Source organism: Plasmodium sp. gorilla clade G2, assembly GCF_900097015.1.
Source record: "Plasmodium sp. gorilla clade G2 genome assembly, chromosome: 9".
NCBI lineage: Eukaryota > Apicomplexa > Aconoidasida > Haemosporida > Plasmodiidae > Plasmodium > Plasmodium adleri (nom. inval.).
Genome location: NC_041701.1, coordinates 1,065,001 through 1,080,000, shown reverse-complemented (window position 1 = coordinate 1,080,000; position 15,000 = coordinate 1,065,001). Strand labels below are relative to the sequence as shown.

The window sequence follows — 15,000 nt, the reverse complement described above, 5'->3', positions numbered from 1 at the left end:
AATTTTTGACCTATCAAAAAAAAAAATAAAATAATAAAATAAAAAATAAAATACAAATTACAAAACAAAACAAAATATAAATCATATAATACAAAAATAATATATTATTATACACATATACATATCTGTATGTTAATCATTTACACATTTATATATATTTGTTTTTATATTTTTTTCTTCATAAGTGTTATATATAACTACTTACCTGTATTTTTTTCAATAAATTTATTTACCGTCTTTTTTTCATTGGTTTTTAAATTAGCTTTTATATTTTCCTTTTCTATGAGTTCATCTAAACTCATATCAATCTTATTTTTTATGCTCATTTTGTATATATGTATTTATATATATATATATGTATATATTTTAATATATCTATGATTTAAAATTTTTTTTATCAAAAAAAAAAAAAAAAAAAAAAAAAAAAAAAAAAATATTTATTTAAATAAAACAAAACTTAGGTAAAATAATATACTTATAGAAATATTCATGCATTAATATAAAAATAGGCACTTTAAAAATATCTACAAATATGCATCTACCTTTTAAATATATTTAAACTACTTGTAATATAATCTATCTATATATATATATATATATACAATATAAATGTATATTTGTATAATATAATTAAAATTTATGTTACAATTTTGTAAGAGTATAATCTTATTTTTTATTTTCTTCTTTTTATCTTTAATTACTATATAATATGAATTACAAATAATATAATATTATATATAAAATATGAAATATAAAATATGTAAAAATATATATATATATATATATATATATATTATATAATAATACATATAAATAACACTTTGAAAAAAATTTGCAACTTTTATAAAAAAAAAAAATATGTATATAATGATATAATATATAAGGTATATATAATAAATAAATATATATATATATATATATATATATATTAAATCTTAAATCTTTATATAATATATGAATAAAAAATCATATCCATATAGTAACATCTTTTTACTTTTATCGTTTTTCTTGATTCTCATTCAAAAGGAAAAATAACATAGAAATATTTTCTTTATAAACTAATATATGAATTTATGAAAATACATAAAATAATAAAAATATATATATATTATATAAATTACATATTTATATATATTATATTATAATATATATATATATACTTATATGTTATATATTTTGTTTTTTATTTTCTTTCTACCTCTTTTTTTTTTTTTTATATTTATATTTTTTTTAAATAAAACATGTAAAAAAAAAAAAAAAAAAAAAAAAGATTATATTTGTTTCTCGCATAAAATTTTCTTCAGTTAGGATATTTTTATGAATAATATAAAATTTTTTAAAATATATAAACAATTATATTTGTAAATATATAATTAATATATAATATATTTATATATATAGTTAATATTTAATTTTTTTTTTTTTTTTTATATAATATATATTATTAAATATATATATTTTTTTTGCACAACATGGGGGAAAAAAAAAAAGAGTATTATAAAATTATATTATTTTTAATATATATATATATATATATATTTATTATTATATATATTAATAAAGGAAGAATATATTTATTATATAAAATATATTACATATATATATGTACTGTTAAAATATATTATAAAAATAATTATTTTTTATATCATGTTATATCAAGTATATTGTTATTTATTCATATAAAATATAATAATATATATAAATATTAATTATATATATTATATAATATTGTTATATTTAATATATAAAAATAAATGATTTTTAAATACGTATTATAAAATGCGTACAATCGATAATTATATAATATTAAATAATTTTTATGTATCAATATATTATATATATATATAATATATATATAAAATATATTATAATTGAGAACATATATTTTTATAATAATATTTATATATATATTTTTTATTTGATACTTGAATTATTACGACAATATAAAAAAAGTAGAACCCTAAGAATTTATAAAAAATGAATACATTTTCTTTTCATTTTATTTTATTTATTTTACATTATAAATATAATATATTTTTATATAAGTGTTGTATATATAATAATGTAAATGTTTTGTTTCTAAGAACATTAAAAAATAATAAGAAAAAAAAAAAAAAAATTTCTGTACACTATTTTATTGTTAATTAATTATATATATATATATATATATATATATATAATATATATATGTGCATATATGTTTATACCAATAGTAAAAAAAAAAACATATATGAACTTTAAATAATTTATTTAAAAAAAATATAATGAATGTCACATAATATATGTATTTTTAATAAAATTGCGGATAGGTTTGTATTTTTTTTTTTTTTTTTTTTTTTCATAAAAATATATATATATATATATATATATATATATATACAAAATATATGGGAATAATAATAAAATAAGTAATAATAAAAATGTGGGATTTATATTATTTTGATAATTTGTAAAAATAAAATATATTTTTAAATATATTGTCAATGAAACGAAAATATAAGAAAATACAGTATTATAATATATATATATATATATATATATATATATGTATGTATACATATATACATTCATATGTTTATTTTTCATTTTAATTTTATGAGTATAAACTATAATAGATCAAGACAAGTATAATTATTTCTATTGTTTATATTTATAATATATTACGTTTTATCTTTATACATTTAACAACATAAATTTTTTGTACACATTGCTATTTCCTTTTTCATCATAACTTTTAGATGAGTTGTCATTTATTTGCTTCTTATGTTTTATAATGTGGTCATATCTTTCTCTTAATTCATTCAACTCTTTATTTAATCTGTTAAATAATGAAATATTAAATGAATATGTATAAATGATTCTTTTTTTCATTCTGATATATTTCACCACGTTTATTACATACACATAAAAATAAATAAATAAATAAATATATATATATATATATATATTTATATTTATATTTATATTTATATTTCATTTCTTACCTTATTTTTTCTATGCTGTCATGTAATTTACCGATAAGGTACTATTAAAAAAAAAAAAAAAAAAAAAAAAAAAAATTTAAAATAGCTAGCCCAAATAGCCATTATTGGAATAATTCTCAAAATTGAAAAAAAAAAAAAAAAAAGGATTTATAAAAATACAGTGTTTAAAAATTGCAGTTACATATTTAAGATAATTTTGGTCATCTTATATATTTATAAACGTATGCAAAATTTTTTTTTTACCTCATGATAGTTCAAGTTGGTTAAAAATTCATTTAAATATATTCCCCTAAAAAAAAGAAAAAAAAAAAATATACATACATATATATATATTTATATTTATATGTATGATCTACAATTTTGTCCATTGTTATGCTTTAATTTTTACTTATTGATATTATTAAGAGAATTGTAATAATTCAGCTCAATCTTTTTTATTTCTTTCATCAACTTTTTATCTCGATATTTAATACACCTGGAAAATAACACCTAAAAAAGAAATATATATATATATATATTTATATTTAAAGTTCAAGTAACACATATATGTAATATTTTCATATTCTTTTCAGACACCCTAATTTGACATATTATAATATCACATATTTATTAATATATGTTTTTTTTTCTTCTTTTTCTTTTTAATTCTTACGTAATGAGGTTTACATGTGTGCAATCGTGTATATTTATACCTTTTGCTTTGAACATTTTTTTCATATTTTTTGATAACACATGTGTCCAAGTTATTATAATAATTTAAACATAAATTAACATATGTCTTTATTTCATTTTCTTTTTTATGATTTGTTGAAATATTATTTTTTTGCAATATATAATTTGAAATATTATCATCTGTATATATATTATTTGTATGATTATCATATATATAATTATTATCATATGACATATGAACATATTTATCTTCATATTTTTCATTCTGACGGTTATTATTAATTATTAATTTATTTTTATAAATATTCCTTGAATCATTAATATTGTCCTTTTCATAGTTTTGATATAAGTCTACTGCATTCAAATTATTCTTTAAGGAAATATCTTCGTTTGTCTCATCATTATAATCATGATGATAGGCTTGCTGTGCTTCCATTTTATCAGTTTCTTTATCTTCTGCTATCATATCCTTTTCGTATTCATCTTGACCATTTTTGTTACTCATTTTTTTCTTTTCTTCTAATACATAATTAATATAACGAGGTTTAAGAGGAAGATTAATTTTGTAAATATAACTATGCAAGTCGTTCAAATTGTATCCATATCTTTTTTCGAAAATGCTAATATTTTCCTTGTTCTTATTCTAAAAGGGGAAGAAAAAAAAAAAAAAAAAAAAAAAAAAAAAAAAAATTACAATTAAAATAAATTGTTTGAAAATAAAAATTATATCCTGATAAGGTAGTAAATGCAACATGTCATATATAAAATAAATATATATTATATATATATATTTATTTAAATATATATGAATATTCTCTTTAAACTTATTACTATCTTGTCCTTAAACCCCATGACATTCCCCATGATTCATACAAACATAAATAAAAATAATTAATAGTATGTTATTATAATGTTATAATTTATCTTTTTTTTTTAAGTATTTTTCATTTTATTAAATTATTCACATATAAATATAAATAAATATATATTATATATATATATATATATATATATTTAATTATTTATTCATATTCTGAATTGTTCATAATAATTCTGAACATGTTCATAAAACTTTGGGTTATAAATTAATGGCTAGTTATTATTTATAAAGAATAAAAGATACATTTTTAGTATATTTCTTTTTTTTTCTTTTTTTTTTTTTTTTTCTTACATGCTAAAAATGAGAGAGTGTGTAAATATTTATATGTACATAATAACATATATATGAATAATTTAAAAAATGAAATGTATACATAAATACAAATGCTTGAACTACAAATTATTTTTATAAATCTATAATATATAATGTATAATATATAAAAATTTTAATTTGATTATTCGAAATATATAAAGTTAAATTATATTTTCTATAATGATCAATGTTTTAATTCATTATGAGAAGTATGTGTAATAGGATATAATTAAAATTTTAAAGTAAAAAATATAAAATGAATAAATAAAAGCATACGGTTGGCTTATATATCTTAAATTTTTTTTTTTTTTTTTTAAAAACAAAATTGATGGTGTTGCTTAATGCACACATATAAATGTTATCCTTAAATAAAATAATAGTTGTATAAGCAAAAAAAAACTTATAACATTATAACATTAAAACATTAAAACATAATATTATATAATATTATATTAACACAAAAAAAAAAAAAAAAATTAAAATATAAATATAAATATATACATATATAAATATATACATGTACATATCTTTATCTTTATATTTATATTTATATTTGTGTGTCCATATTATTTTTTTTGCAAATAATAGGTGCCACCCAGTAATAAGTCTGAGACGTCCGATTCATAATTGTCCTTTTCTATATCATAACTTAATAATGCTTCGAAATCGATATCTCCATCTTGTTTTTCAATTATATTCATAATATTATAAGAATTATCTAAGGATCCTAGTATGGTTGCTAGATCTGTTGTTTCATCAACAATTTCATTTTGTTTGTTATTATTTTGTTTTTCCATAATTATATGATTATGCATTTCATTAAATGTTTTTACATATAAATCATAATAATCATAAAATGGTGTATTTAAATATTCATATATAAGTTTTTCAGCAAAAAATATATCATGATATTTGAATAATTTTGTATGATTTTGAAAATTGAAATGATTAAGTTTATTACTAATACCTGTACATAGTTCGAAATTATTATTTATAAATTTTTTTAAGAGTTCTTTACTATTTGTACTATGTTCATAAACATATATCATTTGAGAAACATCATTTGCTTTATATAAATTATTTCTATCTAATGTTTTATGTATTTCTATATGTGTAGATAATTCCAATAAAATTCCATGGAATTTTTTATTTATATTTTTAAAATGAATAAGAAAAAATCTTGAATTTAATAAAGTAGTTGGTTGAATAACAATATCTAAATTTTTTTGTAATAAATATTTTTTAATATCTTTTGAAACAGAAAAAGGGAATCGAATAATACATACTTTATCTACATCATTATCAACAACAAATATATTTGTCTCATTGTTTATATTAAAATTATAATTTTTATCACCTTCATTCTCAATATTTATATCATTATTATTGTTACTTGAATTTTTATTTTTATCACTAACTTTATCATTATTACATATCTTATTATCAATATTATTATTATTATTATTATGTGCGTCTTCTTTATTACCTTTCCCCTTTTCTTCTGAGGCTTTCTTATCGTTTAGCATGTCGAACAAATCATTGTCGTTCATAAAATAAACTTCTTTGAGATCCTTGTAATCGAAGGTCCCATGTCGAATGTTTTCAATAAGATTCCTTTAAAAAATTAAATAAAAAAAAAAAAAAAAAAATCAATAAATATAAAAATATAAAAATATATATATGTATATATATATATATTATGTATATATTAAGCTAGTTATAATTATACATAAATATTATAATATATTGTTCAACATAATTTAAGATAATTATAATATTATATATATATATATATATTTTTTTTTTATTTTATTTTATTTTTACAGGGAATGGATAATTTCCTTATTATTATTCTTAATTGGCACCTCATTTATTATATCATTTTGCTCATCCAAATAAGTATCGTTTAATTTTGTATTTATATTAAGAGATATTTTTATGGTACTTTCCTTTTTATTTTTTTCCATATTCTTTTTATATAGACCAATAGGAAAGTAATTTTTTTTAAATGGATATTTTTTCAAAGCATAAATAAAAAAAAAAATAAATAATATATAATATATATTATATATATATGTAATTTTTTTTGAGGATATATTATATTGTTCCTTATAATTTTAAAAGAAAAAAAAAAAAGAAATAATATAATATAATAAAATATATGAATAAATAAATAAACAAATTATATGAAAATAATAAAATCATTTAGTAAGTTTAAAATAAAATATTTAGAAAAAAAAAAAAAAAAAAAATTGTACCCATATATAAATATATTAACATAATATAAAATATTATATTATATATATATTCTATATAGATGACGTGCATATTATTTTATATATTAAAAAAAATAATAATAATAATAAATAAAAATAATTACATATATATATATATATATATATATATATATATATATATATATATGTATATTTATTTATATTTATTTATATTTATTTATATTTATTTATTTGTGTGATTATTTCAAGTGAATGTATGAATTAAGTACATAATTTTTTAGTTGTTCATATGTTAATGTTAAATCATCATTAATAATTGTTAAATTAAAATTTAATAAATTGGCTTCATGTAATTCTATATTTAATTGTTCCATACGTTTTTGTATTTGTTCTTTATTTTCTGTGTTTCTGTTTACTAATCTATTTAAGAGTATATCAGTGCTTGGTGGTTTGACAAAGATATATAGAGCATTTTTTATATGTGTTGATTTTTTCAATTGTTTGACACCATTAATATTCATTTCAAATAAGCAGATTTTATTTTGTTCTTTCGCTTTATCATATTCACTTTTTAATGTTCCATAAAAATTATTAGCATAATTATCATATTCTAAAAAATCATTTTTTTTTAATTTATCTTCAAACATATTCTTATCAATAAAATAATAATCCACACCTTCTTTCTCGTTCTCTCTCTTTTTTCTGGTAGTACAACTAACAGAAAAATAAAAATAATTAGGGAACTCACTTAACAGTTTTTTTATCAAAGTACCTTTACCTACACCCGAAGGACCACAAATAACCAGAGGACAAATATTATTCATCATGATAAAAGTAAAATGTAATGATATAATAAGTATGCTGGATCAAAAACATAAACATAAATATAAACATAAATATAAATAAATATATATATATTATATATATATATATATATATATATATATATTTGAATCAATGTATGGATGATTTTATAAACAAACAAACACCTAATAAAATAAAACAAAATATTTTAATTGGGGCTAAAAAAAAAAAAAAAAAAAATACATTGAATAAAAAATAATCTATAGGTTCTTATTAATGAACTGTAATTTTTATTAGAGTCCACAAAATATATAACAAAATTATAAATTATTCATAATACAAAAAAAAAAAAAAAAAAAAAAAAAAATATATATATATATCTATATCTATATATATATATATTTAAACATAATTATAACTAATATTTAAATGCGGAAAAAATTTATAAAAAAATGTTATATTATGAAAATTTTTTTTTTTTTTTTTTTTTGTTTTTTTATTTGAATAATATTTAAAGAAATAGAAAAGTAAAAAAAAATTATTGTGTCATCATATAAATATATATATTTTATTTCATATGTAAAAAAGAAAATTATTATATATACATAAAATATATATATTAATATATTCATTATATAATATTATTACTATGTATTTAAATTGTAATTATACTTGTGTTTCGATTTATATTACATATTATTGTTATATATATATTTTTCTATATATTAACTTAAAATTCTTTTTATATCAATATATTATATATATATATATATATATATATATATATATTTAAATTTATGTATATCTATAATATTTTGAGATGTTATTTTTTTTTTTTCCTTATATAAACAAATCTAACCATAAAATTTAGCTTGTTATATGTTTTGGGAACATGAAAAAAAAAAAAAAAAAAAAAAAAAAAAAATATATATATATATATATATGATATAATATAGAAATACATTTTTATATATACATAAATTGATATTATAATATATATATATTTATTTATGTTTTATATATTTTTGTTTTTTTTTATATGTGTGGATATTTATCCAAAAAGAGTAAATGAGTTATTAAATATCCGAATGAATGATATTCTGTTTTGATAATTTAATGTTAACATTTTTTTTAATAAATCTTTACATGATTGAGATAGATAATTATATTTGTTTAATTTTTTTTTTATATAGAATTTCTTATTTTTAGATAGAAGATAATAAATATGAACATCATTATTTATTTTAGTAAATGGATGAGTACCTGTTAATAATATAAAAATAGTTATACCTATTATCCATACTAATTTAGATAAAGCATAAATTTTTTTATTTTTAAAATCTTCTAAAGGTTTAAATAATGATGTTGTTCCACCTGACATAACAAATCCATTTTTATTATTTATTATTTGACAATATTCAAAATCAATTAATTTTATACATATTTTCCTTTTTATTATTTCTCCTCTTTTATATATATACCACATATTATTTCTTTTACTATAACGTATTATATCCATATGTTTCTTATGAACATTCTTTATAACGATATTTGATGGTTTTATATCACTATGAAATATGTTATTTTTATATAAATATAAACACACATTTAATAATTGTCTTAATATTTCAGCTACGAGATATTCAGGATATACATAAGCAAATTGTTTTGTTTTTTCCATTTTTTTCAATTTTTTCATTTTTTTCATTTTTTTCAATTTTTTCATTTTTTTCAATTTTTTCATTTTTTCCATTTTTTTCAATTTTTTCATTTTTTCCATTTTTTTCATTTTTTCCATTTTTTCCATTTTTTTCAATTTTTTCATTTTTTTCATTTTTTCCATTTTTTCCATTTTTTTCTCTTTTATATCCTTTAATTTTCTTTTTAATTTTTTTATATCTCTATTCATTTTTTCTATATCATACATTTCATTCTTCCTTGTCTCTCTTATATTTGTGATTATACCTTGAGGTATTCCATTATAATAATTTTTATCAATAATGTGTGGAAAAACCGATTGAACATTTAAATAACTTTCGTTGTCACCTATAGCATGAAAATAATTCCTTGAAACCTTCCTTTTATCATATGATTCAAATATGTTTTGTTCTTGGTCATTGGTCTTGTTTACATATTCTATATTATTAAAAAGAATATCTGATTCGTTTATATTATTCATATTATTCATATTATTCATATTATTAATATTATTTATAAAATCATTACAATTCATGTGATCTTTTAATACATAGGGATCCTTTCCATATTGTTCTATTAACTCATCAGGTATATTCATAATTTTTTTTTTTTTTTTTTTTTTTTTTTTTTTTTTCTTTCTTCATTTGGTAAGACAAATTTTTCTTTTTCTTTACACCACCTCATTAAAGGATAACCTCCAAAAGAATACATTGTAACAATATAATTATGTAATACAAAAAATGAATCCATCAAAATAATATTTCTATGACACAAATTTTTAGTTAGATATCTTTCTAATTTAATTCCATTTTCATATGTTATAAAATTATTAAAGAAAGGATTAAAGAATGTTTCCTTTGGATATAAATATATTTTTTGTATTTTTCTTTTTATTGAATTACTTTGTTTTTTTTTATTATTATTAATTTTTGGACAACTCCATTGATTATCTTCTTTTACATATACTAAATTAATTATTTTGTATTTTTTCTTATATAATGTATATTCTTTTATAATCTTTGTAAAATATTCTTTAGAACTACATGATGGTATTTTTTCTTTATGGAATTTTTCTAGCAGTTTTTTCAATTTTTTATTCTCATCAAAATGATCACTATGATAATTATTATGATAATTATTATGGTAATTATCATGACTATCATTTTTCTTTTTTTCTACATCCCTTTCATGTGATACCTCTCCATTATAATACAAATCATCTACTACCTTTGTTCTATCTATTTTTGAGCTCCTTAAAAAGGATATAGCACAACCTTTAAATTCTTTTGCCTTTTTCAAAATTTTTATGTATTCATAATTTACAAATGTGTATATTCTATCATGCTTACAATTTTTGTCGTCAAAACAAATATATTTTTTTTCTTCATTTTTATCATATTTTTTAAACCCATCTACCACTCTAATATCTTGAACGTTGGATTTTATGTTGCATAGATGTGTAGACCTTTTTAATCGATTCACAAATTTTTGTGCTTTTCTTTTTTTAAATATCCTTCCTTCTGTGACATCTATAACACATCTTCGTTTCTCTTCTTTTGATTCTGTGTCACTGAAGGAATAGAAATTAAAAACGTCGTTAACTTTTTTGTAGAGGTCGTCAAAAGAAAAATCCGATGAGCACTCTGACTCTCTCACATGATATCTGAGATGTCTCTTATTTAGATATAAACTCATATTATAGAGACTACCCAAAAAAACATATATATATATATATATATATATATATATATATATATATATTTATTATAAATTATATATATATATAAAACATAAAAATTATGTGATCCAAAAAAAAACTTGAACACCTTTTTATTTTTTGTGTCCACATTTTTTTCTCTATGAGAAATATATAAATTGTCATACGTCAGAATGTTTATATAATATGTATGACATATAAAAAGTTAAGGGGTAGGGGGGTTACATATTTTAAGGATTTCCATATTAAAAAAATAAAAAAAATAAAATATAAAATAATAATATAAATAATAATATATATATATATATATATATATATATATAATACTATTTTCTAAGTTATATTCATTTTATTTCATTTCATTTTATTTTTTATTTTATTTTAAGATGTTGATTTAATGCACGTATGTGTATATAATATAGTATTCATTAAAAAAATATAATATTATTATATACATATTATATAATATACTATAAATGTATTACATTTGAAGAATAAAAAATTTAAAAAAAAAAAAAAATTAAAAATTACGTCGAGATAATAATTTAATGTTCTTCATTTTTTTGTAAACATATAATATATATTACATATATATATATAATATATATATATATAAATATATATATATATATATATATATATTTTTATATATATATTTTTTATTTTTTTAAGCCTCTTTTGTTTGTTATTTATATATATAGGTTAATATATAATTTTATTTCTTTAAATGCATTTATTAAATAGCGTTATATACTCTTTAAACAAAATATTAATAAACAAACAAGTGAATAAAAAAAAAACGTCGGCTTTTTATTTTCTAGGATTCAAAAGTATCAGCATTAATGATGTTGAGGGGAGTAGTGTTAATAAGTCGAAAAGATGTCATAAAGAATTCTATAAATTAAAAGAAAAGGGAATCGGAAAAAATGAAAATGATATAGATATAGAAGAATTAAATTATATGATAAGAAAAGAAAGAGAGAGAAATAAAAAAAAAAAAAATAATAAAATGATAAAAAAAAATGATGATTCTTATGATGAAGGAGAAGGTTCTAAATATGATTCTTATGATGATGAAGAAAGTTTTAAATATGATTCTTATGATAATCATATGAAGGCTTCAATATATATAAACAAAAAAGAGAATATATGGAATACATTTAATTTAAATAATAAAGGTTATATAAAAAATGTTAATAGAAAAATTAATGATACGCATATGATAGATGAATGTATAAATTATTGTAATAAATGGCATATGCAAAAAATTTCTTATAAAAATATAAAAAATAATAGTGTAAATATAAAAAATATGTTGGAAACAACACCATTAGAAAGGGGAAATATATGTGACAAACATATAAATAATACGTGTGACAAACAAATAAATAATACATGTGACAAACAAATAAATAATACATGTGACAAACAAATAAATAATACGTGTGACAAACAAATAAATAGTTACCATTATAATGATGTAAAAACTACTGGTCATCATCAAAACAATATAAATATTTGTACACATGACATATATCATATAAACAATTATTATGATCTTTTTGAAAATGCAGATTCTATGGATATGATGAAAAAACAAAATAGTTATAATAAATTATTTGATAAAGAAGATCCAAGACTTCAATGGAATATACATAATGATACTTATTTCTCAAATGATGACATAAAATATTTTAATGATTATAATGATCATAATTATTGGAATTATATAAATACATTAGATTTAAATAAAAATGTATATATAAAAGATATAGAAAGAAATAAACCTATCAAATTTTTAAATAAATCTCAAATTTTAAACTTACTATATGAACACATATACAAGGTAATACACACAAATGATGTTAATAGATATTATATAGACAATATTAAAAATAATATTTATGATCAATTTTATTTTGATAATTCTTTGAATTGTGTAAAAAATAAAAAGGATGTTCTTAATTTATACTCTCATGGTTATAATATAAATGAAATTGAAAGAAGAGAAGAAGAAGAAAAAAATAATAACAATTCAGTTAATTATTTTGATGAAGATATATTATTAAAACATATTATAAATTTAAAATATAATAAAGATAAAGATATAAGAACATCTGAGAATTATAATAATAAAGATGATAATGTAAATTTTTTTTATAATATATTAAATAGAATAGAATTTATCAGTGTATCTTTTAATCTAAAAGAAAGTATATTCATTTTATGTTTTTTTTATTTTTATAATTTATTACCATTTGAATTATTAAATAAATTTATAGAAAATATCTTATTACAGATACATGATTTAAATATTCAGCAAACATTAATATTATTAAAAATATATGGTACTTTTAAAAGAAATTATGAAGATGTACTTCATCTATTGTTAATATATTATTATAATATAAAAAAAAAAAAAAAAACTATATCTAAATGTAATAAAAAAGAAAAAGCAAAAATGACTACTACTACGAATAATAATAATAATAATAATATTAATACTACAAATAATTATAATAATAATTATAATAATAATTATAACAGTTCTATTACATATTACAATCAATATGATAATATATATACACAGGATATACCATTGAAGCATAACCATTTTAATATAACTTACGATATGCTATTCCTAAATATATGTCTTCAAAATAATATTATTATTAATAATTCTTTAATGTTATTTTTTACAAATGATCATATAAATTTTTATAAAAAAAAAATAGATTTCTCACTTCTCTCTTTTCAATCTTTTTGTTATTTGACTGATGGGGGAGATGAAAACTTATTTTTTAAAGTATTAGAAAGTTTTCCATGTTTATTAAACAACTATACTACTCTTCAAACATTACAACAGATGAGAAAAATTTTGAAGAATTCACAACAAATAATATACCACCCTTTAAGGTTCAATATAGAGCAGTTAAATAAACTTATTTGTGCTTTCATTTTTTTAGACAGAGAGAAGTGGAATAGACACTTATTTGTATATTTAAAAAGATATAATAATGTGGGTATGAAAAAAACAAATGACAATAAAATGTGTGATAATATAAATACATCTAATACTACTAACAACTGCCATTCTTATCATCAGAATATAGAAACCTTCAAGAGGGAAGAGAAAAGAAACGGTAATTACTTATTAAATACGAAACTTTTGAAGAACAAACATATAATAAATGCAAACATTAAAGTATTAAATTTCCTTTTCTTTTTTAATATTATAAAAGATATTAATCGATATTTTGTTTTATCATTTTATGATCAATATGATTTATATGAGTTAATAAAAGATGAGAAAATTCCAGAATATAAATTAAATTACAAAGAAGAGGGAGATATCAAACTTCCATGTTTAGTATATGATATAAAAAACGAAAGAGTGAATAGAAATGAAGATGTAAATTTATTTTATAAAAATGATTTATATAATTATATAAAAGATATATCATATGATATGAAAAAGGATAAACAATATTATGAATCATATTATAATGCAGATAATAAAGATTATATGATTAATTTAAAAAAAGAAGATATAAAGAATTTATTTATTCATAATGATAACAAATTAAATACTTTCTTATATAATTATAAAAAAATAAAAATACAAAATATTCCTTTGAAATACTTTATAGATATTATTTATTTTATAAATAAATATGGACAGATAATTATAACTTT

General features: G+C 16.8%; 6 protein-coding genes across 6 annotated transcripts in view; 1 reads left to right on the top strand and 5 right to left on the bottom strand.

Annotated features, from left to right (window-relative positions):
- PADL01_0928200 (RNA-binding protein, putative) overlaps positions 1-326 on the bottom strand; it is a gene marked incomplete at both ends in the record, with an annotated part of 1,569 nt that extends 1,243 nt beyond the window's left edge. Inside the window, 2 exons of the mRNA XM_028681971.1 lie at positions 1-10; positions 206-326. The exon at positions 1-10 is cut by the window's left edge and continues 117 nt beyond it. Of these exons, the coding sequence (XP_028538295.1) occupies positions 1-10; positions 206-326 (131 nt within the window). The remainder of the gene's footprint in view (positions 11-205) is intronic.
- A 2,347-nt stretch (positions 327-2,673) lies between these two features.
- Positions 2,674-4,520, bottom strand: PADL01_0928100 (conserved Plasmodium protein, unknown function; the record flags this gene model as incomplete). Its single annotated transcript, XM_028681969.1, has 6 exons — positions 2,674-2,818; positions 2,985-3,025; positions 3,228-3,273; positions 3,373-3,473; positions 3,637-4,299; positions 4,488-4,520. 6 exons carry the CDS (start codon positions 4,518-4,520, stop codon positions 2,674-2,676), a joined length of 1,029 nt encoding a protein of 342 aa, XP_028538294.1.
- An 894-nt stretch (positions 4,521-5,414) lies between these two features.
- PADL01_0928000 (transcription initiation factor TFIID subunit 7, putative) lies at positions 5,415-6,815 on the bottom strand (the record flags this gene model as incomplete). The annotated part of the gene is made up of 2 exons (XM_028681968.1): positions 5,415-6,462; positions 6,673-6,815. The coding sequence occupies 2 exons, from the start codon at positions 6,813-6,815 to the stop codon at positions 5,415-5,417; spliced, it is 1,191 nt and encodes a 396-aa protein (XP_028538293.1).
- A 509-nt stretch (positions 6,816-7,324) lies between these two features.
- On the bottom strand, positions 7,325-7,909 carry PADL01_0927900 (guanylate kinase; the record flags this gene model as incomplete). Its single annotated transcript, XM_028681967.1, has 1 exon — positions 7,325-7,909. The coding sequence occupies one exon, from the start codon at positions 7,907-7,909 to the stop codon at positions 7,325-7,327; it is 585 nt and encodes a 194-aa protein (XP_028538292.1).
- Positions 7,910-8,940: 1,031 nt separating this feature from the next.
- On the bottom strand, positions 8,941-11,282 carry PADL01_0927800 (serine/threonine protein kinase, putative; the record flags this gene model as incomplete). Its single annotated transcript, XM_028681966.1, is given in 2 exon segments — positions 8,941-10,196; positions 10,211-11,282. The coding sequence occupies 2 exon segments, from the start codon at positions 11,280-11,282 to the stop codon at positions 8,941-8,943; spliced, it is 2,328 nt and encodes a 775-aa protein (XP_028538291.1).
- Positions 11,283-12,031: 749 nt separating this feature from the next.
- PADL01_0927700 (conserved Plasmodium protein, unknown function) overlaps positions 12,032-15,000 on the top strand; it is a gene marked incomplete at both ends in the record, with an annotated part of 4,308 nt that continues 1,339 nt past the window's right edge. The window contains one exon of the mRNA XM_028681965.1: positions 12,032-15,000. This exon is cut by the window's right edge and continues 1,339 nt beyond it. Coding sequence (XP_028538290.1) covers positions 12,032-15,000 — 2,969 coding nt within the window.